The sequence below is a fragment of the Capsicum annuum genome, chromosome 4, assembly GCF_002878395.1.
Source record: "Capsicum annuum cultivar UCD-10X-F1 chromosome 4, UCD10Xv1.1, whole genome shotgun sequence".
Taxonomy (NCBI): Eukaryota; Viridiplantae; Streptophyta; class Magnoliopsida; order Solanales; family Solanaceae; genus Capsicum; species Capsicum annuum.
The window spans coordinates 953,830-980,000 of record NC_061114.1 but is presented as its reverse complement, the minus strand read 5'-3'; the positions used below and the strand labels follow the sequence as shown (position 1 = coordinate 980,000).

Genomic DNA, 26,171 nt, shown 5'->3' with positions numbered 1-26,171 from the left:
AGATAAAGTTGAACACCAAAATAAAAATTCGTGCCAAATTTAGACCTTTTTTGAATGCTTTTTTCGTATTAAAACAATTGAGACTAGATAGTAGAATTGAACATCAAAGTAACAATTCGCGTCAAATTAAGACCTTTTTTCAATGCTTTTCTCGTATCAAAACAACCGAGACAAGATAGATTTGAACACCAAAATAATAATTCACGTCAAATTTAGACCTTTATAACGAAATCCTCAATGCGGTCGAAAATTCACATTTATAGTAAAATCCTCAACGCGGTCAAAAAGTCACATTTATAATGAAATTCTCAACGCTCACAGAAATCCATACTTAAAGTATACTCATCAAAACAGTTCAAACTAGATAGAGTTGAATATCAAAGTAACAGTTCCCGCTAAATATAAATCTGTTTTCAATGCTTTTCTCATATCAAAACAATTGTGACCGGATAAAGTTAGTTGGACGTTAAAGTAATAATTGACTCCTAATTTAGACCCTTTTTCAATGCTTTTCTCATATTAAAATAATTGAGACTAGATAGAACTGAACACTAAAAATTAATAATTCGCGATAAATTTAAACCTTTTCTCATATCAAAACAGTTGGGATCGGATAGAATTGAACAATAAAGTAATAATTCATTCCAAATTTAGATTGTTTTTCAATGCTTTCCTCATATCAAAATAACTGAGATTAGATAAAGTTAAACATCCGAGTAATAATTTCCGTAAAATTTAGAGCTTTTTTCAATGCTTTTCTCCTATCAAAACAATGACGACTAGATAGATAGAGTTAGATAGATAGAGTTAGACACCAAATTAAAAATTCGCGCTAAATTTACACCTTTATAGACATCAAACTTAAAGACATTTTTTCAATTCTTTTTTCTCATTTTACCCCTCATTTTCTCCTATAAATACAAGCCGTACACTCCTCCTTTCATCATTAGCACTAAAAACAGCAGCATAATAATACTGAGAGTTGAATTTAGGTTTTTTCTTTATTTTTTTTAGGCATCAAAATTGGTGTCTAGTTCTTCTTAGGTGTTTAGGATTGCTCGTTTGCTCAAAAATGGTGCCTTTTGTTTCCCTCTATCGACCTCGAAAAGGTTAGTTTTTCATATTCTATTTTGAGATGTACAACAATACCTGTCCGGTTTATAAAATTAGTATCCATTTTACCGTTATCATTAAATGGAGTTCATTATCTAATGCATTTCTCAAAGAATTAAAATTTATTATATTAAAGGTAAGGTATGGTGAAGGGGGGCCTTGGAGTAACGGGTAAAGTTGCAGGGTTCAAGCCTTGGAAATAGTGCAAGGTAAGACTACTGCTTACAATATACCCTTGTGGTGGGGCCTTCTCCGACCCTACGCATAGCGGGAGTTTGCCTTATTTTAAGAGGTAATATGGTATAATTACTCGTATCGTTTACTACATCTTAATTCATGTGCCTATAGGAAAAATAGCGTCTTGCAGAAATGCAAGGTAAGACTGCGTATAATATACCCTTGTGGTGGGACCCTTTCCTGGACCGTGTGCATAGCGGGAGTTTGCCTTTTGTAAGGGGTAATATGGTATAATTACTCATATCGTTTACTGCATCTTAATTCATGTGCCAATAGGAAAAACAACGTCTTGCAGAAATGCAAGGTAAGACTGCGTATAATACACCCTTGTGGGTGGGGTCCTTCCCCGAACCCTGCATATAGCGTGAGTTTAGTGCATCAGACTATCCTTTTTTAAGGGGTAATATGGTATAATTACTCCTATCATTTATTCCGAACCTTGCATATAACGCGAGTTTTAGTGCATCGGATTGTCCTTTTTTAAGGAGTAATATGGTATAATTACTCCTATCATTTACTGCTTCTTAATTACAAGTAAAGATGGACGAAATGAGTAACTGATTTGGTCGATTGATTCCAAAGTTACATTATTTATGCAAGGGATAAAGCACTCTTACCCCTCCCAACTATACTCAATGTTGCTACGACACATTTTAAATTCATAGCCCTAAAAAAGGTGTATTATTATACACCTTTTGTGCTTACATGGCCTAAAAAGACTTGCAATTAAGGTGTGCTGTAAAAAGGTACCACGTAAGCAAAAAAGGTGCCGCGTAAGCTCAAAAAGTGGACAATAATACAGTAAAATTGAGTTTAGGGGTAATAGGACCCCTGTGAAGTTTAGGTGTGTCGTAGCTAACTTTAGCAATAGTTCGGGGTAATAGTGCCTCATCTCTTTATGCAATTGTTTTTATTTTTGGTCTTTTGAATTCATGTTTACTTCAATCTATTTGAATTTTTTGCTAAACTAGATTTGATCTATTGAATTCAAATTTACTTGATTTAAGTTTTTTTTTCTTTATTTGGTCGTTTGAATTCAACTTGGTTGTGATGTGAATGGAATTGGATCAATTTGGTTGTCATCTTGCAGTCTGATACACAAAACGGAAAGTTTTTGTCATTGAAGCTTCTCTCTTTTGATTAATCTAGTCTATTTGGATTATGGATTGCAGTTTGCCGTGTCAATTGAAATTGCAACCCTTTTCAGTATGTTTCAGAGCAATGCTTTGACATTTCATATCCTATGTGATACAATAAGCCTCCTTTTTTCCGTAACAACTTTCCTTTTTGGGTTAGATTTTGTGTAATCTGTCTTCTAAAGAAATTCATTTATCATTGTATTTTTGCCTTCCGTTATACAAAAATAAGAAATATTTAGGCTGTTAGAAATGTATATTATCGGTGATATCAGATGTTATTTCAATGTATATGTGTTCCTGCAGAGTGGCATTAACATCTAGCACACTGCAGTTCGCTCATAACCTCGCTACGTGAAACATCAGAATTCCAGACAGACTGACAAGGAAATACATGTCAAAGATCAGGTTGGCTGCTCTTCGCCTCCGGTCCTTTATGACCTATGTTCTGACCTGGTCATTTTGACATATAGTTTTACTCTTCACAAGTTTAAAAAACTTTACCCTGAATCATATTGATAAATTACAAAAGAAAGTAGATGTTAGTAATATTCACACTTGAAGAAGGGCACTCCCTTCACCCTAGTGGAAGATAAGACAGTTGATCCCTACATGGCTGACATGTATTTCTTGGTCAATGATAGCCACGACATCTGTAACAAGCTTGTGGTTTCTCTACATCATGACAATTTCTCGTGAAACACCATAAGCGCTTATGTTAACATGTTAGTGAACTTGATATAGTCCGATAGTGAATGATTTATCATTCTAGTTTTGGTTAATTATATTAGATGGCTTGCTACATTCAACTACTGGATGGAAGTTTCTACAACCGCGATAGTTCTAATGAAGGATCTTTAATAGGATGATAGATTGAATCCTTTAACTACTTTCGGGGCCCAATGACATTTCGGAGGGTGGGGGTGCTAAAAGATTCAATCTAACACCCAAACGGAGGATCCTTCTTCCGAACTGCCACAACAATAATAATTCTGAGTTATGAAAGAACTTCCATTTATTTGTTGAATTGAGCATCAACAATTTATTGGTCACTAACTTAATGAGAAATCATTTTCACTACTGGAGTTTCTCAAGTTTGCACACATATTCTACCTAAGTGCTGATGGTTTCTTATGGGGAGTTGTAATGATGGGGAAAACGGCGAGCTTGTTATAGACCAAGTTCAGAGCCGGTCATTTTAATCAAGTTCAAAGCTGGTTATTTTAAGTCATTAGGGAAAAAAACTGCGCAACAACATAGCTAGCATTATCCCAAACACATATTAATTTCAAATTGCAAAATTACAAAAGAGCGCCATTCACTTTTCTATTTAATATCCCGTGCAATACTCAAAACAATGTAGGCCCATTTTCACGCTGGCGATCCTTGTGCCCATCAATTCCACCTATCAGCGCACATCATTTACTCCTATATATACAATCCATTCTCCCTCTTTTACCATTTGCACAAAAATAACAACACACAAATCAAGAACCACATTTAGGGTTTTTCTTTCGTTGGAAAAAAAATGAGTTCAGGTGATGGATCAAGCAACAGCGGCGCTGGTAGCGCAAAACAAAAGGCATTGAAATCAATGTCTCGATCCGCAATGACGGGTCTCCAATTCCCCGTTGGTAGGGTTGCGCGCTGGTCAAAGAATGGGAAGTATGCCAAACGTGTTGGCGCTGGTGCATGTTTGTATCTATCTACTGTCCTGGAATATCTCGCTGCCGAGGTAATTATTTTGATTCTTTTTTTACTTGATTTGGACGATTAAACCAAATTTACTTCATTTATGCAAATGTTTTTACTTGATTTGGTCGTTAAATTCAAGTTTACTTCAATCTATGTGATTTTTTTTTTTAGTCGATTTGATCGATTGAATTTAAGTTTACTTCGTTTAAGTGATTGTTTTATTTTACTTGGTCCATTGAATTCAAAATTTACTTTAATTTCTATTATATTTTTACTTGATTTACTAGAAATTAAAGTAAATTTTGAATTCAATGGACCAAGTAAAGTAAAACAATCACTTAAATGAAGTCAATTAAATTCAATCGATCAAATTTACTAAAACAAAAGTCACATAGATTGAAGTAAACTTGAATTTAATTGACCAAATCAAGTAAAATAATTACAGAAATGAAGTAAATTTGGTTTAATCGTCCAAATTAAGTAAAAAAAATCACAAAAATTACCTTGGCGGAGAGATATTCAAGGACTGCAGATAGATACACAGGTGTACCAGCGCCAACACGTTTGGCATACTTCTATTCTTCAGCCAGCGTGCAACCCTACCAATGGGGAATTGGAGACCCGCCTTTGCGGATCGAGACACCGATTTCGATGCCTTTTGTTTCGCGCTACCAGCGCCAGTGTTGCTTGATCCATCAGTTGAACTCATTTTTTTCCCAACAAAAGAAAAAACCCTAAATAGTTCTTGATTTGTGTGTTGTTATTTTTGTGCAAATGGTAAAAGAGGGAGTATGGATTGTATATATAGGAGTAAATGATGTGCGCTGATAGGTGGAAGTGATAGGCACAAGGATCGCCAGCGTGGAAGTGGGCCTACATTTTTTTGAGTATTACGCGGGATATTAAATAGAAAAGCGAATGACGTTCTTTTGTAATTTTGCAGTTTGAAATTAATGTGTCTGGGATAATACTAGTTATGCTGAATGTGGGTTAGATGCTTTACTTTACTTCGTTTAAGTGATTGTTTTACTTTACTTGGTCCATTGAATTCAAAGTTTACTTTAATTTCTATTATATTTTTTCTTGATTTACTAGAAATTAAAGTATATTTTGAATTCAATGGACCAAGTAAAGTAAAACAATCACTTAAATGAAGTCAATTAAATTCAATCGATCAAATTTACTAAAACAAAAGTCACATAGATTGAAGTAAACTTGAATTTAATTGACCAAATCAAGTAAAATAATTGCAGAAATGAAGTAAATTTGGTTTAATCGTCCAAATTAAGTAAAAAAAATCACAAAAATTACCTTGGCGGCGAGATATTCAAGGACTGCAGAGAGATACACAGGTGCACCAGCGCCAACACGTTCGGCACACTTCCCATTCTTCAGCCAGCGTGCAACCCTACCAATGGGGAATTGGAGACCTGCCCTTGCGGATCAAGACACCGATTTCGATGCCTTTTGTTTCGCGCTACCAGCGCCACCATAGCTAGTAATATCCCAAACACATTAATTTCAAACTGCAAAATTACAAAAGAGCGTCATTCGCTTTTCTATTTAATATCCCGCGCAATACTCAAAACAATGTAAACCCACTTCCACGCTGGCGATCCTTGTGCCTATCACTTCCACCTATCAGTGCACATCATTTACTCCTATAAATACAATCCATGCTCCCTCTTTTACCATTTGCACAAAAATAACAACACACAAATCAAAAACTATTTAGGGTTTTTTCTTTTGTTGGAAAAAAAATGAGTTCAACTGATGGATCAAGCGACAGTGGCATTGGTAGCGAGAAAAAAAAGGCATTGAAATCGGTGTCTCGATCCGCAAAGGCGGGTCTCCAATTCCCCGTTGGTAGGGTTGCGCGCTGGCTGAAGAAGGGGAAGTATGCCGAACGTGTTAGCGCTGGTGCACCTGTGTATCTATCTGCAGTCCTTGAATATCTCGCCGCCGAGGTAATTTTTGTGATTTTTTTACTTAATTTGGACGATTAAACCCAATTTACTTCATTTCTGCAATTGTTTTACTTGATTTGGTCGATTAAATGCAAGTTTACTTTAATCTATGTGACTTTTGTTTTAGTAGATTTGGTCGATTGAATTTAAGTTGACTTCATTTAAGTGATTGGTTTACTTTTCTTGGTTCATTGAATTCAAAATTTACTTTAATTTCTATTATTATTTTTACTTGATTTGGTCAATTGGATTTAAATTTACTTCAATTTATGTGAGATGATTTGAATATGGTATAAGTTTAAGAAAGAACGAGTACTTTTGATATTTGTGATTTTAAACATATTATAACATAACTCTTCTGATTGACATTTATGGCATTTGTGTAGCTAAAATAGCTTCTTATTAAGTGTAGAAATAAGAAGTTTAAAGTTGCATTTATTTTGTATATGTGGTTCTTTCTGAAGCAAATTAACTAGGAAATGGTGCTACATAAATTTGGAGCTGTTGCAGTAATTAATTTGTTTTCATTGGACTTCAGAATTCATCTATTTGTCAGTTTTATGTTTTGTTATGGATGTATGCAATGGTAATTCTTTTTGTTCACAAACTGTGTTCATTGTTGTGTATGAGCTTTGTTAGTTGTTTAATACTTGGAGAATTGGTATTATCTGATTAATTTGTATTGATGGTTGGATTATCATATTTAGTAATGGACTGCGACAAAGAATTGAAGAGTTGGTAATGGTGTTTAGAGATTTATCTAGTTTAATGTTATTGATTAACTGGTGATTGTGTTGCTGGAGTTGGATTCTTTGATGTGAAAAAGCTTGTACAATTTTTGAGTCTAAATTCTTTATAATTTCTTAATCTAGGTGTTGGAGTTGGCTGGAAATGCAGCAAAGGATAGCAAGAAGAAACGTATAGTGCCGAGGAACATTCAATTGGCTGTGAGGAATGATGCGGAGCTGAGCAAGCTTTTGGAGAATGTTACATTTGCTAGTGGAGGTGGCCCATCCAATATTGACCAGGATCTGTTGCCTCGCGGCTCGCAAGGCTGATTTAGGCAAGGGCGATATCGGCTCAGCATCTAAGAGTCTTTGAAAACAATTCCTAGTTTTGATGTCTACCTAAAGTGAACAATATATAGCTAATGTAATATAGAGTTGGCTTTTGTTTTGATGAATTTGAATTTGATGGTGTTTTCAACTTGCTGTTTTTTGATATGCAATTCGGAAGGTTTATGTGATGTGAATGGTGTTGGATCAATTTGGTTGTCAACTTGCAAGTCTGATATACAACTCATTGGATCGATTGGTTTGAGTTAAATTTGTTGTTCTAACTTGAGAGTTGAATTTGTATTTCAAGCTTTTTCTGCTATCTCTTTCATCTTTTTTCTTATTAATTGTAAGATATGTAGTTCGTGGCTGATGCCAGTCCATGTGGATTATGGATTGCAGTTTGCTGTGACAACTGAAATTGCAATTATGGTTTCTTTATGTTTCACAGCACTGTGTTGGCATTTCATATCCAATGTGATGGAATACGCTTCCTTTATTTCTCTAGCACCTTCTTTGTCGTGTTCTGAATAAATTCATTTCTTGTTCTATTATTACCTTCAATTATAACAAAAATGTGAAATATTTTGACTGTTTGATGTGTATATGAGCAATGATATCAGATGTTGTTTCAATGTAGTTGTGTTCCAGCAGAGTGGCATTAACATCAAGCACATTCCATTTCACCCAGAACCTTGCTACGTGAAACATCTGGATTCCAAGCGTGCTGCCGATGAAACATCTGGATTCCAAGCATACTGCCGATGAAATTCATGTCGAAGTTCAGGTTAGCCCCTCTATATTTCCTGTTCTTTATGCACTAAGTTCCAAGCCTGATCATTTTATTTCAAAGAGTATCAAGGGAAAATTACACCTAGCAAATATTTTGACATATAGTAATCACTCTTAACATATCAACAAAACTTACCCCGAATCATAATTGATCAACTACAAAAGAAAGTAAATGTTTACAATATTCATGCTGGGAGAAGGGCACTCCCTTGAACCTAGTGAAAGCCATGGCAACTAATCCCTCGACGGTTGGCTTATACTAATGAATGAGAGACTAATTTGAATGTTGACATGTAATTCTGGTCAGTGATAGCCATCACATCTATAACAAGCACTTACGTCATACATGTTAGTTAGCTTGATAAATTCTGATTGTGGATTTTTTATCATTCCAGTTTCAGTTAGGCATATTTAGATGGCTTGCTACATCCAACTAGTGAAAGTTTCTCCTGGACTCTTGGTTATTACAGTTGCAGTTGTTCCAAAGAAGGATCTTTATTGGGTAGTTACATTGCATTATTTAACTCCCTCCCGAGGGGTGAATAACAACATTTCCAGAGGAGTTAAAAGGATTTAATCCAACATCCAAACTGGAAAGTTTTTTTGAATGGAGTTGGATCAATTGGTCATTGAAGCTTCTCTCTTATATCTCTTTTGATTAATCTAGTCTGTGGATTATTGATTGCAGTTTGCTGTGTCAATTTAAATTGCAACTATGTTCTCCCTTTTCAGTATGGTTCACAGCAATGCTTTGACATTTCATATCCAATGTGATACAATAAGCTTCAATTTTTCCTTAAGAACTTTCTTTTTTGGTTAGATGTGTTGTATAATCTGTCTTCTAAAGATATTCATTTCTCATTGTATTGTTGCCTTCCGTTATACAAAAGTAAGAAATATTTAGGCTGTTCGACATGTATATTAGCAGTGGTATGAGATGTTATTTCAATGTAGATGTGTTCCTGCAGAGTGGCATTAACAGCTAGCATACTGCAAACATTCATAACCTTGCTACGTGAAACATTGGAATTCCAAGTATACTTACAAGGAAATACATGTCAAAGATCAGGTTAGCCGCTCTTCGCCTCCGATCCTTTGTGACCTAAGATCCGACCTGGTCATTTTGACATATAGTTTTACTCTTAACACGTTAAAAAAACTTTAACTTGAATCATATTGATAAATTACAAAAGAAAGAAGATGTTAATAATATTCACACTTGAAGAAGGGTACTCCCTTCACCTTAGTGGAAGATAAGGCAGTTGATCCCGACATGGCTGACATGTATTTCTTGGTCAATGATAGCCACGACATCTGTAACAAGCTTGCGGTTTCTATACATCAGGACAATTTCCCATGAAAAACCACAAGCACTTATGTTGTTCAGGTTAGTGAACTCGATATAGTGTGATAGTGAATGATTTATCATTCTAGTTTTGCTTAAGTGTATTAGATGGCTTGCTACATTCAACTACTGAATGGAAGTTTTTCCTGAACTCTGGTTATTACAGCCACGATAGTTCTAATGAAGGATCTTCAATAGGATGTTAGATTCAATCCTTGAACTACTTTCGGGGGCCAATGACATTTCTGGGGGTGCGGGTGCTAAAGGATTCAATCTAACGCCCAAAACCTGAGGATCCTTCTTCGGAATTGCCACAACTATTACAGTTCCGAATTATGAAAGAACTTCCATTTATTTGTTGAATTGAGCATTAACAATTTATCGTTCACTAACTGAATTAGAAATCATTTTTCACTATTGGAGTTTATCAAGTTTGCATACATATTCTAGATAATTGCTGATGGTTTCTTATGAGAAGTTGTCATGATGTGGCAAAATGACGAGCTTGTTATAGACCAAGTTCAGAGCCGGTCATTTTAAGTCATAGGGGAAAAAATTACAGAACAACATAGCTAGTATTATCCCAAACAAATATTAATTTCAAACTGCAAAATTACAAAAGAGCGCCATTCACTTTTCTATATTAATTCCACGCTGGCGATCCTTGTGCCCATCAATTCCACCAATCAGCGCACATCATTTACTTCTATAATTACAATCCATACTCCTCTCTTTTACCATTTGCAAAAAATAACACACAAATCAAGAACAACATTTAGGGTTTTTCTCTCGTTGGAAAAAAAATGAGTTCAGGTGATGGATCAAGCAACGACGACGCTGGTAGTGGGAAACAAAAGGCATCGAAATCGGTGTCTCGATCTGCAAAGGCGGGTCTCCAATTCCCTGTTGGTAAGGTTGCTCGCTGGCTTAAGAATGGGAAATATGTTGAACGTGTTGGTGCTGGTGCACCTGTGTATCTTTCTGCGGTCCTTGAATATCTCTCCGCCGAGGTAATTTTTGTGCTTTTTTTTTACTTGATTGGACGATTAAACCAAATTTGCATCATTTATGCAATTTTTTTTACTTGATTTAGTCGATTAAATTCAAGTTTACTTCAATTTATGTGACATTTTTTTTAGTAGATTTGATTGATTAAATTTAAATTTACTTCACTTAAGTGATTGGTTTACTTTACTTGGTCCATTGAATTTAAAATTTTACTTTAATTTCTATAATCATTTTTACTTGATTTGGTCGACTGGATTTAAATTTACTTCAATTTATGTGAGATGGTTTGAATATGGTATAAGTTTAAGAAAGAAGAAGTTTTGTGGTTTTAAACATGTTATAACATAGCACTTGTGATTGACATTTATGGCATTTGTGTAGCTAAAATGGCTTTTTATTAAATGTAGAAATAAGAAGTTTAAAGTTGAATTTATTTTGTATATGTCGTTCTTTCTGAAGCAAATTAACTAGGAAATTGTGCAAACTGGAGCTGTTGCAGTAATTAATTTGTTTTCATTGGACTTCTGAATTCATCTATTTGCCAGTTTATTTTTTGTTATGTATGTATGCAATGGTGATTCTGTTTGTTCACAAACTGTGTTCATTGTTGTGTATGAGCTTTGTTAATAGATTAACACTTGGAGAATTGATATTGTGTATGAGCTTTGTTAATAGATTAACACTTGGAGAATTGGTATTGTGTGATTAATTTGTGTTGATGGTTGAATTATCATATTTTGTAATGGACTGCGACAAAGAATTGAAGAATTGATAATGGTGCTTAGAGATTTATCTAGTTTAATGTTATTGATTAACTGGCGATTGTGTTGCAGAAGTTGGATTCTTTGATGTGAAAAAACTTGTACAATTTTTGAGTCTAATTTCTTTTTAATTTCTTAATCCAGGTGTTGGAGTTGGCTGGAAATGCAGCAAAGAATAACAAGAAGAAACGTATAGTGCCGAGGCACATTCAATTGGCTGTGAGGAATGATGCGGAGCTGAGCAAGCTTTTGGAGAATGTTACATTTGCTAGTGGAGGTGGCCCATCCAATATTGACCAGGATCTGTTGCCTCGCGGCTCGCAAGGCTGACTTAGGCAAGGGCGATATCGGCTCAGCATCTAAGAGTTTTTGAAAACAATTCCTAGTTTTGATGTCTATCTAAAGTGAACAATTCATAGCTAATGTAATATAGAGTTGGCTTTTGTTTTGATAATTTTGAATTTGATGGTGTTTTCAACTTTGCTGTTTTGATATACAATTCGGAAGGTTTATGTTATGTGAATGGTGTGTTGGATCAATTTGGTTGTCAACTTGCAGGTCTGATACAACTCAGAAGTTTTTGTGAATGGAATTGGATCAATTGGTCTGAGTTAAATTTATTGTTCCTTCCCGAGAGTTGAATTTGTAATTCAAGCTTCTTCTGCTGTCTCTTTTATCTTTTTTCTTATTAATTGTAAGATATGTCGTTCGTGACTGATGCCAGTCCATGTGGATTATGGATTGCAGTTTGCTGTGACAACTGAAATTGCAATTATGGTTTCTTTAAGGATGTTTCACAGCACTGCGTTGGCATTTCATATCCAATGTGACAGAATGCGCTTCCTTTATTCCTCTTAACACTTTCTTTGTTGGGCTAGACGTTGTATAATCTGTCGTATATGAACAATGATATCAGATTTAGACTATTAGACATGTATATGAACAATGATATCAGGTGTTGTTTCAATGTAGTTGTGTTTGAGCAGAGTGTCATTAACATCAAGCACACCCCATTTCATCCGTAACGCTGCTACTTGAAACATCTGGATTCCAAGCATACTGCCGATGAAATTCATGTCGAAGTTCCTGTTCAGGTTAGCCCCTCTATATTTCCTGTTCTATATGCACTAAGTTCCAAGCCTCTCTATAATTGTGAATGATTTATCATTCCAGTTTCAGTTAGGCATATTTAGATGGATTGCTACATCCAACTAGTGAATGAAAGTTTCTCCTGGACTCTTGGTTATTACAGTTGCGGTAGTTCCAAAGGATGATCTTCATTGGGTAGTTAGTTTACATCGTTGAACTCCCTCCTGATGAGTGAATTACATTTCCAGAGGAGTTAAAAGGATTCAATCCAACACCCAAATAAAGATCCTTCTATGAAACTACCACTACTAGAATAATTCAGAGTTATGAAAGAACTTCCCATCTCTGGTTAAGTTGAGCATTGATAATTTGTCTGTCACTATTTGAGTATATCAACTTCACCAACATATTCGACGTGAGTGCTGATGTTTTTTCATGACGACTAGTCATGATGTGAGGTGCTTTGTTATAGATTAGTCTTCTTAATGAACTACTAACTTACACGGTATGAATCTGAATTAGTCGAGTTGACACCGGATAGGAAACCCAAAAACAAGTAGTATATAGACTAGTCTTCTTAATGAACTTCTAACTTTATCAAGCACAATAAATTAAGAGCATTGAAAATGAAGAGTTCCATTATTTGGAAAACATGCAATCATTCATGTCATAAGCATTACATAAAATGTTGGCACTATGAGCAGAAGAATAACTCTAGCATACAACAAAATTGTCTTGCCATCTCCACCAAATGATGTTAAATATCCACCCTTGAGATTTTTAAATTCTGGAACAGGTGAATTAATTGTAACATTATGATGTCTAGTTGAATTCAGAACTGGAATGTCATCCATGTTTGGTGGCAGTGGTAACACCAAGTCCTTTGGTACCGACGGTAGTGGTGATGATGGCGCCTCTTTTGGTAACTTTGGAGGCAAAAAAATTGGAATTGGTCTACTTGGTGGTGGCTTCATTTCTTGTACTGGACTGATCTTTGCTTTTGGTGCTACAAAAAAGTAAATATATTAGCACCAAAACTAAATATCTTTCTGCAAAATGTGTCATCTGCTACTGCTTCGTGAAAAAAAATTTAGATAGATATGTATAAATTGTAGTGTTTTATGTGTTTCAATTTATGTGACATAGTTTGACGGAACACGGAGCTTATGAAAGAAAAAAGAGCTTTGAAACTTGTGTTTTTAAACGTTTGTGTCTTTTGAAACTTGCAGGGGCACAAACAACGTGGAGCTAGATAGGAATAAGGGGGTTCAATTGTATCTCGCTAACCAAGAAATAATACTGTGCAAATAGCGGCAAAGGGGGTTCGGAAATTACGTACCATCATGGCTTCAAATCCTAGGTATGACGTAATGTCCTTTTGAATTGCTTGTCTAATTTTTCAGCAATGTTATAGCATGTCTACAAGTTTCAGAAATCTTATTACCACATTTACTTTCTTAAACTCCGTATCGAGTCAAATTATATCACATAAATGAACAAAAGGAGTAAAAACATAGAATAGAACTTATGAATTACCTTGGCATTGTGTCAATGGAGGTATTGAAATGAAGCAATTAGATAAAGGCAACACAAGTGAGGTTGTTATAAGAGGACTAGAAGAGCCAAATATTTCACACAAGCAATAATATCCTGCTTGAATCACTTGATTGAGTGCCTTGCAACAAGAATCAAAAGAAGTTGGACTACTTTTGCCTTGATCCATGCACTTTTCCAAGCTTATTCCTTCAAATGAACATTTTGGCAATTGACATGTTGCTATTGGGAGCAGCATGACAATAATAATAAGATGAGTGTTCATTGTCATTAACAAGTTTTCAGTTAGGATAATGAAGTTGTAAGACCAATAGTGTATATTTATGCTTTGTAGTTATGGGTGTTTTTGCATGCTCATGACCTACTCATATCATACATTTGGTGCTTTAGGAACTTTCTAGCTAGTCATGCTACAAATGTTGTAGATGAGCACAAGTACTTCACTTCTTGATCATAATTCTTCATTTGGAAAATTTCATATGAACTAATTGAAGTCAAACTCATTGAGAAAGTGTTGGAGCATTCTTTTGGTCTTGTTGCACAATTCAGTCTCAATCGGATATTAATCGTATGAAATTTCAGACACTGCATATCTGAAGTTTGTGTCGAAGTGAGTAGACATGCAACAAATCTTAAGTAATTGGATACAAAAATACAAATTAAATAGCGTGTCGAAATAGGGTACCCCATGAAAATTTTTCATAACAAACACCTAAATTTTAAAAATTCATAGGAGTCCCCAGTACTAATACAACAAGAAATGCATAAAAAATTTCAAGATTCTATGTTACATCAAAGAATAGTTGTATAACAAAATAGTACAAATCTCAAAATAAACGCAACAAACATCCTCACACATTCACTATTTTTAGTACTGTCTACTCTCAAACTAATACAACACAAAAGCAATTGCACCAAATGCAGCAATGAGGGCCAATGGTGAAAAACCATAGGTAACAGAAGGGGCGGCTGATGGCGTAGCTGGGTTCTGACGGCGGCCAGAATTTGCTGCCGATGGAGATGGTGGAGTTACAGTAGGAACTACATCAGCTTGTGGTGCCAAAGCTGGTGACATTGGCTTGAAATCTGTTGAACCTGTGCAAATTAAATTCGTTAGCAAGGTAAAATCGTTTCGTTCATATTCTTTTAACCTATGTTGCTCTGATCCTCTCAGAATACGGTCATAGTCATGTCGGATCCTTAAAAAATACATAACTTTTGAAGTATCCGATGTAACGCAAAAGAAATAGTATATTGATAAAGAATATTTTCTGAAGTCAAAAGAATGATAAGGTTGAAAAACGAAAGGATTTCTAACCATCTTATTATCCTTTAACAAAATAAAAACTATATTCCTCGTACTCTCCAAAAAATGTTGCCACAATCTTGTCAGATCCTCCAAAAAAGAATAACTTTTGAAGGATCTAATACATACATTTCTGAAGCATCCAAGCAACATATTGCTCAGACTCCTCAAAAATGCTACTGAGCATTTCGGATCCTCTAAAATTAGTGCATTTTTGGAGAACCTGACGGATATATGACAACACTTTTGGAGAGTTCGAGCAATGTAACTTTCATTTGGTTTCCCAATTCAATCGAGGGATCAAATTGATTTTAGAGACACTAGTTTAAGTAGTTGGTTTATTAATTAAAAAGTATTATCAAGACGAGTGAATAGATTGATCTTTCAAACAAACATGAAACATATACTTATATATTAGTCCATCGGATATGTCATTATTAGACTAATTTTAGGAGACTTGTGGACCACAAAATGATACTATTAAGTAATACCTTTAGGACTAGGAGAAGGACTAGGAGCTGATGTTGGTGAAGCACTTGGAGCCTCTGTTCCAACAGGACCTAGACAAAAAGTATTGACTTCACATCATTTTCATGGCAATTTAGATGATAAAATACTTGAAATATGGACATTATTTTAAAAAACTGATTATATGAAATAGGTACTAATATGTAATATGTACCTGGAGCTGCTGCAGGTGGACTGGAGGCTGCAATCAAGAGAACCACAAAGGGTATTAGTAACCAATAAGAATGACAAAAAATATGTAGATATAGATAAGCATAATAGTCTTCCTAAATTCTTATTTGTGATAAGAGGATGAGGGAGGGGAGCTTGGGATGATGGTAAAATTGCCGATGTGTTAATTGGGAGGTTATAGGTTCAAGTCATGGAATAGTCTCTTGCTTAGACTGCATAGATACCACCTAATATGGTCTGATCCTTTCCTGAACATTGTGCATGGCGGAAGCTTAATGCGCCGGGTTACCTCTGTTATAAGAGGAATGAAGGATAGCCTTGGCACAATCATAAAAGTTGTCACTGTGTGACCAGGAGGACATGACTCTTGATAGGACAATGGAGGACTCGGATTAGGGTAGAGGGTTAGTGGGTAGGAGTTCAACCGTTATGGTAGGGAAGAGTGCTTTGTTTGTATCTGTGCTTGGAGTTTCTTGTTCGTGGTTTTTCGGCGATATCTAGGATTTTGGATAGATAGTTTATAGTAGTACCTTGTTGTTGTTAGTCTTTTGCAGAAATGTAATCTTATATTGCATGCAGAAGAACCAATACGGTCCGAACCTTCCGCAGACTTAGTCCACCAGACTTCCCTTTACGATAAGAAGAGTCTGGGCTCAAACTTTGAGTTCCTCCCACATAACTATGAACATTCGACGTGTTCCTATTCAGGGGTTGATGAAGCTAATAACTTAGCGTTCATCCAAACTCAATAGCTTTTGCTTTAGACTCCATATACATTGGACAATGTTTACTAAACGAGTGCAAATAATAGGTTTCGAGTCATAAATAAACCAAATGGACTACAATAGAAAGTCTAACTCGAATACATAATGTTCAAATCTTGGATCTACCCTTACGTCAGTTACAACAACAACAACATACCCAATGTATTCCCATATAGTGGGGTTTGGACAGGGTAGAGTGTACGCATACCATACCACTACCTCAGGTGAAGTAGAGAGGCTGTTTCCAATAGATCCCCGGCTTAGGATCGATAACAGTATAACAAACACAAAACAGAAATGCATATAAACTAGTACAATACTTTTGCTACCTCTACGTCAGTTACTACCGTATAATACTTTTACCTTTGCATTGGAGGGGAACGCGACCCATGTTACAAGCACGCGGAAGCGACATAGTTGTATTAGGATTAATAGGAATTTGAAAGGGAATACCACCAGTTGCAATAACACAGAGACAAGCAGAACCATTGCCCATCATAGTTTTCAGTGCATTGCAGCAGCCTGCAGATGGTGCAGCAGTTCCATTGTTGGTCAAGAAATTCATACAAGGAGTGAAACTTGTCAGCATTGTTGCTGTACATGGTGATGTTACAATCTGGGCATTAATAGGCATAATTGCCAAGAAAACAATGCAAGAAAGAAGGAAAAAAATAGAGTAATTCCTAGCCATGGTGACTAATAGGTAGTATCTTTTTAGTAATTTTAGTAATAGCCGCCTATCTCGGAATGGAATAAGATGCAATAGAAAGAAAGCGAAGCGCTAGGTCGAGTTATTTTTGAGATATGCTTGTTAATTGGTGTGGAGAAGTAAAGAGGGAATATATAAAGGGAAATGTAGGTGAATGAAGTTCAACTACCTTAACAAACTTTTTTTTTTTTGTCTAAGTCTTCCTATACTTTTGCTGACTTACTTGCCTTGGCCTAGTTGTTTGCTTTTTTTTTTTTGGTTTCCCACCTGTTGTTCGGTGCCCGCATTGGAGCCCCGACTAATTCGGGTCGCGCGTTATAGGGCTCATTATGAGGGTAGCGCTTCCAACAGCATTTTCTCCATATCGAGGCCTAGTTGTTTTCTGCCTTTGATGATTAGTGGTGGATGGGGTTCATAAATTTCGGGTTCTTCCGAATTCAGTATTTTTGACACGAAACATAAAAAGAGAAAACCTCTAAAATATCAACGAACATTACGTTCTGAACTCATAATTTATAATAAGTTAATGATAATTCGTATCATATATGGACTGCGAGTTTTATACCCGAACTATTCTTAATATAATAATACATTTGTATTTTCGCATAACTCTACATGTATTATTTATGATAAAAGAAAAAATAATAACCAAACATTGCATAAGTAATGTTGAATTCTAATATTCTATATTCTTTTTTTTTTTCTTTTTAGCCAATAAACAAATTGTGGGGTTAGCTAGTTAGCATGAGTTGGCTACCTGCATAACTAACAATTATCCAACTCTAATAAATTCATTTGTAAATTAATGAATGACAAAAGGAATTTAAGTTATATAAACAATTCGTATAATACGTTATGACATGTTATTTATAGGTTACCAAAATAAATATTATTAAACTATGTTGCTTCATTTTCAAATATATTGTCATATCTATGTCGAAATATATAAATATGTCCTTTAACTTGGTTTCAGCTTTAATTTATGTCCTCCAACTTTGGATATGCATAAGTAGGAGAAGTAGATACATGCGTCCTATGACGCGTACTACGTGGTCAACTTATGTCCTATGTGGTATCCTAAGTGTATTATGCTGCATAAGTCGCGTGCATCTATTTGTTAAACTTTATACAAGATTAAGTGTCTACTTGTACACATTCAAAGTTGAAAATCATATATACGATCCGATACTAAATTAAAGGTCATATTTATGTATTATGCCTCATTTTTATCTGACACGACCACAAAGTGAAGGATGAACAATAATAAAACATAAAAATAAAAAGATTTGGGAACTACTTCTATAAGTCACAATAGTTAACCATTCAAATGAAATATGAAAAGATTATGGTAAAAGAAAAACTTGTTTGATTCTCGATTACAATATGATATCTTTATTACAAAATATGTATATATCGGGAATTGGTATCTTATGCCACGAAATCACAACTTTAGTTGTAAGTCAATGTCAAGCTAAGTTGTTCCGACTCTCCAAAAATGTTGTCGTATCCGTGTCGAATCCTCTAAAAGTGCCCTATTTTTGAAGAATTCGACATGCATCTAATGATATTTTTGAAGAATTCAAGCAACGTAGATGCCAAGTGCCAACTTCATGTTTCCCATTGTTGTTGGGCTTGGGCTTTTTGCTGTTTTGGGCCTGGACCTGAAAAAGAGAATAAATTTAACTAAATTGTAAAGCTTTAAATCCTAGGAAAAAGATATTGTGTAACACTTTTTAAAATAAATAGCCCAAGTTTGAGATTTTGCCCAAAAATGGCCATTTGGATAAAGTATTTTCACTTTATAGCCATTTTTAATTTGGATCACGGCCCATGTAGTTCTGATATAGTTCATATACAATACTGATATAATCCATATACAATATAGATACCATATACAATACTGATACAATCCATATACAATACAGATACAGTTTTCAGCTTGAGTCATTCGACCCTTTTAAAAATATTTCAATTTTTTTTTGCTATAATTTTTTAACTGAAAAATATTACGTTTTTTTTTTAAAAATTGTTTAGAAATAATAATTAAATATAATTATAGAAAAACTATATAATTGTTACATAGAATATATATATATATATATATAGAAATTGTATAGTTTTATTAAATATGTATATGTATAGAATATATATAAAAAATATATAAAAAGTGTATAAAAATTATATAATTGTTGTATAAAATGTGTAAAAAAAAAGTACAATTATTATATAAATTGTGTATCGAAATCGTATAATTTTAGTATAGAATATTTATATGCATAAGATATGTATAGAAGGTGTGTAGAAACGGCATTGAACAAGACAGCAAATTGAAATGGCTAGAAAGTAGAATTTAAATTCACTGGTCATTTTTGTGAAAATAATTTAATTTGAAGTGCCGTTTCCGTCCTTTCTTCCTAAATCCTTGGATCTTTACACCAGTAATAGGCCACACGAATTCAGTGTTTACTTTTTCTAGCCATGTATATAATTATACATAAATTGTACACATGTTGTATAGTTGTAAGTTCAGGTGATTGAATGAACAAAATTTCGTCATCCTATTACATAAGCTATGTTGCTTGGACTCTTCAAAGTTTTTTCCTTGGTAGTAGTAACGAAGTATTTGAGTGTCGGATCAAAAAACATCGATGGATTTGTTGTATCGCGATAAAGATCTGCAAAGTTGAATACATAATCTTCAAGAATAGCTAGTATATCATTATCGCTCGGATTAAACCTCCATCCAACAGAATGTACCCTCCGATGATCGGCCATTAATGTTCAGAACTCAAAATCACAAACACTCTAATCTCTCTTAGAGGCTGTAAGAAACTATGAGATAATATTTAGAAGAATCCTTTTTCTTCAACAAGACTAGTTTCCCTTTTTTATACGTTCACTTATTCCAAATAGAAAAAGAAAAATAAAAAACAAAATATTAACCCTAATATAAAGCCTTTATCCCTACACAACAACATACAATAAAAAGATATTAGTATAATTATTATGTGAAAGAAGAAAGCACAAAAGAGGCTTGACATGGAAGGTGATACATCCATTAATGTTCCATTTGAGATCATGTTTTCCATATTTAAAAGGTTTCCTGTTGTTTTCAATCTGTTTCTAAATCATGGAATGCTATATTATCCGAACGAAAGTTCAAGAAAGCTCAGCATGATCAATCCAAAACGTTGGGCCGCGAAAAGCTCATGCTACAAAGAATTAATGGGCATTTCGAGTTTAGAGACTTGGGAAATCATCGTTCCCAATTATTTTATAGGCAATGGAATCAACAAGTTTTCATCTATTATCCTAAAAGGAAACAATTTGTTGAAGTAGCTTCTATATCCAAAGATTCCAAGACTTCCATGTTGTTGACATGTTTGGATAGTTCATATTTCCCTTTGTAATAGTCTCAAAATTTGAAGTTTATGAGTTTTGAATTTTAGTACACGTCATGATCAAGTGCTAGTAAATAGACTTTAGATTAAATTTTTATACATATTTGGTGATCTTTTAGCACATATTTATGTGGTAATGTCACAACTTATACCTATTTTGACTCAATCTTTCCTTTTCTTTCTTTTTTCCTCTAATGGTTTGACCAATTCAGAGTAATTACCTGATCTACAAAAATACAAGATAAGCCTGTATACATAAGGAAATTGTGGGGTTAGTTAGATAACTTAACATTATACAACTTTACCTAATTCCTTTGTTAGTATATATATACACACGAATAGTATAATGATTTTTCATACTATCAGTACAATTTATTAAGATGTTATATAGTAGACTACTTATAAGTTACCAATCAATATGTACTATTAAACTGTTGGTTCCGACCTTTCCAAAAATGTTGTCGCAACTGTAATCCTTTTAAAAATACATTAGTTTTGGAGGATCTAAATTGTGTAAGTGAAAATTTTGAAGAGTCAACATAGTTATTAAATAGTAATATACCTCACGGGTGGACCCAAGAGGTTTCGGCTAAAACTTAATCGGACTCACATATTCCCATTAATTTATAGGGTAACAAACACGCAAAGTCGAAATAATCCTCAATTTTTGTTATTTTGCTCTTATGTTTTAAAAAAAGCAACGTTCGTTTTAAAAATCGTGGGCTATAGCACATCTATTTGGCCCAAAAATAGCCCGTTCGCGCTGTTTTGCCCATTTGACAACCTAAACCGCCCCAAAAACTACAAAGGCCCACACTAGGCCGCTCTCTCGCATCCCTGGGCAGCCCGATTGATTTTCAACCAAAACCACGCCCGGCCCCCCGGGCCACCCCCAAAACCGTGGGCTATAGCACACTGATTTAACCCCAAAACGACCCATTCACGCCGTTTCGCCCGATTTACCACCCAAAAAATCACAAAGGCCCACATTAGGCCGCTCCCCAGCCTCCCTGGGGCAGCCCGATCGATTTTCGACCTAAATAACACTCGGCCCCCGGGACCACCCCTAAAATCGTGAGCTAGAGCACATTGATTTTGCTCGAAAATGGCCTGTTCCTGCCGTTTCGCTCGTTTGACCACCTAAATCGCCCAAAAAACCACAAAGGCATACACTAGGCTGCTCCCCAGCCTCCTTGAGGCAGCCCGATCGATTTTTGGCCAAAATCACATCTGGCTCCCAGGACCACTTCCAAAACCGTGGGCTATAACACACCAATTTAGCCCAAAAATGGCCCGTTCCCGTCGTTTTGCCCATTTAATGACCTAAACCGCCCAAAAAACTACAAAGGCCCACACTAGGCCGCTTCCTCGCCTCCCTGGGGCAGCCCGATCGATTTTCAATCGAAACCATGTCCGGCCGTCGGGTCTACCCCCAAAACCGTGGGCTACTATAGCACACCGATTTGGCCCAAAAATGGCCCGCTCGTGCCGTTCCTCTCGGTTCACCACCCAAACCGCACAAAAAACTACAAAGGCCCACACTAGGCCGCTCCCCAGCCTCTCTGGGGACCCGATCGATTTTTGGCAGAAACCATGCCTAGTCCCCTGAACCATTCTCAAAATCGTGGGCTATAGCACACCGATTTGACCTAAAAATGGTCCGTTTGTGTCGTTTTTCCCCTTTTACCTCCCAAACCGCCCAAAAAAACCAAAATGACCCACATTAGGCCCCTCCCCAGCCTCCCTGGGGAAACCCGAATAATTTTCGACCAAAATCATGCCCAGACCCCTGGCCTACCCCCGAAACTGTGGGATATAGCACATCGATTTGGCCCAAAAAGACCCGTTAGAGTCGTTTCGCCATTTGACCACCCAAACCGCCAAAAAAACCACAAAGGCCCACACTAGGCCGCTCCCCAGCCTCCCTGGGGCAGCCTAGTCGATTCTTGGCCAAAAACCACGCCCAGCCCCTAGGTCCAGCCCCAAAATCGTGGGGTATAACACACCAATTTGGCCCAAAAATTTCTCGTTTGTGCCGTTTCAATCGTTTGACCACCCAAACCGCCCAAAAAACCACAAAGGCATACACTAGTCCACTCCCCAGACTCCATGGGGCAGCCCGATTGATTTTCGGCCAAAATGACGCCCGGCTCTTGGGTCCACCACCAAAACCGTGGACTATAGCACACCCATTTGGCCCGAAAATTGCCCGTTTGATGACCTAAACTGCCAAAAACCCACAAAAGCCCACACTAGGCCGCTCCCCAGCCTCTCTGGGACAGCCGATCGATTTTTGGCCAAAACCATGCCCGACCCCTGGGTCCACCCCAAAAACCGTGGGCTATAGCACACCTATTTGGATCAAAAATATCTCGTTCACGTCGTTTTGCCCGTTTGACCACCCAAACCGCCCAAAAGACCACAAAGGCCCATACTAACCCGCTCTCCAGCCTCCATGGGGTAGCCCGGTCGATTTTCGGCCTAAATCATGACCGACCCCAAAGCCCACCCCAAAAACCGTGGGCTATAGCACACCGATTTGGCCCGAAAATAGCCCATTCACACCGTTTCGCCCGTTTGACCACCCAAACTGCTTAAAAAACAAAAAAGGCCCACACTAGGCCGCTCCCCAGCCTTCCTGGGGTAGCCAAGTCGATTTTTGGCCAAAATCACGCCCAATCCCGAGCCCACCCCCAAAACCGTAGGCTATAGCACATCGATTGGCCAGAAAATGGCCCGTTCGCGCCTTTTCGCAAGTTTGACCACCCAAACCTTCCGAAAAAATGCGAAGGCCCACACTAGGCCGCTCCCTAGCCTCCTTGAGGTAACCCGGTCGATTTTCGGCAAAAGCCACATACGGCCCTCGAGCCTGCCCCCAAAACCGTGGCCTATAGCATGTCAATTTGGTCCTAAAATGGCCTGTTCGCACCGTTTCATCCGTTTGACCACCCAAATTGCGTAAAAAAATACAAAGGACCGCACAAGGCCGCTCCCTATTCTTCCTACCGCAGCCTGGTTGATTGTCGGCCAAAATCACGCTCGGCACCCAGGACCACCCCTAAAATCATAGGCTATAGCACACCGATTTGGCCAAAAAATGGCCCGTTCGCGCAGTTTCGCCCGTTTGACCATCCAAACCCCCCAAAAAACCACAAAAGCCCACACTAGGCCGCTCCCCAGCCTCCTTGGGGTAGCCCGATCAATTTTTGTCTATAACCAGGCCAGGCTCTCTGGCCTACCCCTAAAACTGTGGGCTATAGCACATCGATTTCGCCCAAAAATAGCCTGTTCACGCCATTTCGCCCGTTTGACCACCCAAACCGCCCAAAAAATAAACAAGGCCCACACTAGGCCGCTCCCCAGCCTCCCTGGGGAAGCTCGGTCGATTTTTGGTCAAAATCACGCCCAGCCCCCGGGCCCATCCCTATTATTGTGGGCTATAGCACACCGATTTGGCAAGAAAATGGTCCTTTCGCGCTGTTTCACCCGTTTGACCACCCAAAATGCCAAAAACCCACAAAGGCCTACACTAGGACGTTCCCCAACCTCCCTAAGGCAGCCCGATCTATTTTCGACCAAAATCATGCCCGGCCCTTGGGCCCATCTCCAATACCATGGGCTATAGCACATTGATTTGACCCAAAAATGGTACGTTCGTGCCGTTTTACCCATTTGACCACCCAAACCACTAAAAAATAAAAAAGGCACACACTAGGCATCTCCCCAGCCCTAATGGGGTAACCCAGTCAATTTTTGACCAAAATCATGCACGGTCCCCTAGCCTACCCCCAAAACCGTGGGATATAGCATGCTGATTTGGCACGAAAATGTCCTGTCCGCGCTGTTTTGCTCGTTTGACTGCTTAAACCACCCCAAAAACCAAAAAGGACCATAGTAGGCCGCTCTCCAGCCTCCCTGGGGCGGTCTGGTCGATCTTCGACCAAAACCATGCCCGGCCCCCGGACCCACCCCTAAAATTGTGGGTTATAGCACACTGATTTAGCCCGCAAATAGCCCGTTCACGCCGTTTTTCCCGTTTGACCACCCAGCCCAAAAAACCACCAAGGCCCATACTAGGCCATTCCCCCGCCTCCCTGGGGCAGCCCGAATGATTTTCAGCCCAAACCACGCCCGACCCATGGGCCCAACCCTAAATCGTGGGATATACCACACTGATTTAGCCCAAAAATGGCCTGTTCATGCCGTTTCACCTGGTTGACCACCCAAACCACCCAAAAAACCACAAAGGCTGACACAAGGCCGCTCCCCAGTTTCCCTGGGGCAACCCGATTGATTTTCGGCCAAAATAACGCCTGACCCTCGGGCCCACTCCCAAAACCATGGGCTATTGCACACCGATTTGGCTCAAAAAGGGCCCTTTATGTCGTTTTGCCGGTTTGACGACCCAAACCGCCCAAAAAACCACAAAGGCCAACACTAGCCTGCTCCCCCGCCTCCCTGGCAGCCTGATTGATTTTCGACCAAAATAACGCCCGACCCTCGGGACCACCCCCAAAACCTTATGCTATAACACACCGATTTAGCATAAAAATGGCCCATTTGCGCTGTTTCGCCTGTTTAACCACCCAATCCGCCAAAAAAACCAAAAAGGCCCACACTAGGCCACTTTCCAGCCTCCCTGGGGTAGCCGATCAATTTTTAGAAAAAATATACCCGGCCTCAGGGACCACCACCAAAATCGTGGGTTATAGCACACCGATTTGGCCAGAAAATGGCCCATTCGTGCCGTTTCGCCTGTTTGACCACCCAAAAAACCACAAAGGCCCACACTAGGCCGATCCCCAGTACCCTGGGGCAGCCCGATCAATTTTTTGCCAAAACTACACCTGGCCCTCGGGCCTACCCCTAAAACCGTGGGCTATAGCATATTGATTTGGCCCAAAAATGGGCCGTTCGCGCCGTTTCACCCGTTTGACCACCTAAACCGCCCAAAAACACACAAAGGCCCACACTAGGCCCTCCCTAGCTTCCCTGGCCAGCCCGGTCAATTTTCAGCCAAAATCATGCCCGGCCCATGGGCCCACCCCCAAAGCCGTGGGCTGCACCACATCAATTTGGATCGAAAATGGCCCATTCGCATCATTTCGCCCGTTTGACCACCCAGAAAACCACAAAGACATACACTAGGCCTCTCTCCAGCTTTAATAGGGGCAGCCCGGTCGATTTTTGGCCAAAATCACGCCCGGCTCCCTGGCCCACCCTAAAAAAAGTGGGCTATAGCACACCTATTTGGCCTGAAAATGGCCCGTTGCCATTTTGCCCGTTTGACGACCTAAATCGCCCAAAAAGTCATATATGCCCACACTAGGCTGCTCTCTAGCCTCCCTAGGGCAGACCAGTCGATTTTCAGCCAAAATCACGCCCGACCCTCGGGCCCACCCTAAAATCGTGGCCTATTGCACACCGATTTGACTCAAAAATAGCTAATCGTGCTGTTTCGCTCGTTTGACCACCCAAACAACCCTAAAAAATACAAAGACATACCCTAGGCTGCTCCCCAACATCCCAAGGGCAGCCCG

The 26,171-nt window shown here is 38.0% G+C and overlaps 3 protein-coding genes and 1 pseudogene across 3 annotated transcripts; 2 read left to right on the top strand and 2 right to left on the bottom strand.

Annotated features, from left to right (window-relative positions):
- Positions 1-4,477: 4,477 nt before the first annotated feature.
- LOC107868480 lies at positions 4,478-7,394 on the top strand (annotated as a pseudogene).
- On the top strand, positions 7,283-11,626 carry LOC107868481 (probable histone H2AXa). Its single transcript, XM_047410486.1, is given in 5 exon segments — positions 7,283-7,990; positions 8,950-9,064; positions 10,154-10,350; positions 11,254-11,427; positions 11,429-11,626. Coding segments are annotated over 5 exon segments (594 nt in total). The 5' UTR covers positions 7,283-7,936; the 3' UTR covers positions 11,483-11,626.
- A 571-nt stretch (positions 11,627-12,197) lies between these two features.
- Positions 12,198-14,365, bottom strand: LOC107869908. Its single transcript, XM_016716307.2, has 2 exons — positions 13,735-14,365; positions 12,198-13,204 (listed from the first exon to the last, which is right to left on the bottom strand). Exons 1-2 carry the CDS (start codon positions 14,021-14,023, stop codon positions 12,861-12,863), a joined length of 633 nt encoding a protein of 210 aa, XP_016571793.1. The 5' UTR covers positions 14,024-14,365; the 3' UTR covers positions 12,198-12,860.
- A 148-nt stretch (positions 14,366-14,513) lies between these two features.
- On the bottom strand, positions 14,514-17,497 carry LOC107869909 (non-specific lipid transfer protein GPI-anchored 20). The gene is made up of 4 exons (XM_016716308.2): positions 16,885-17,497; positions 15,741-15,767; positions 15,550-15,618; positions 14,514-14,847 (listed from the first exon to the last, which is right to left on the bottom strand). The coding sequence occupies exons 1-4, from the start codon at positions 17,210-17,212 to the stop codon at positions 14,642-14,644; spliced, it is 630 nt and encodes a 209-aa protein (XP_016571794.1). The 5' UTR covers positions 17,213-17,497; the 3' UTR covers positions 14,514-14,641.
- Between the last annotated feature and the right edge of the window lie 8,674 nt (positions 17,498-26,171).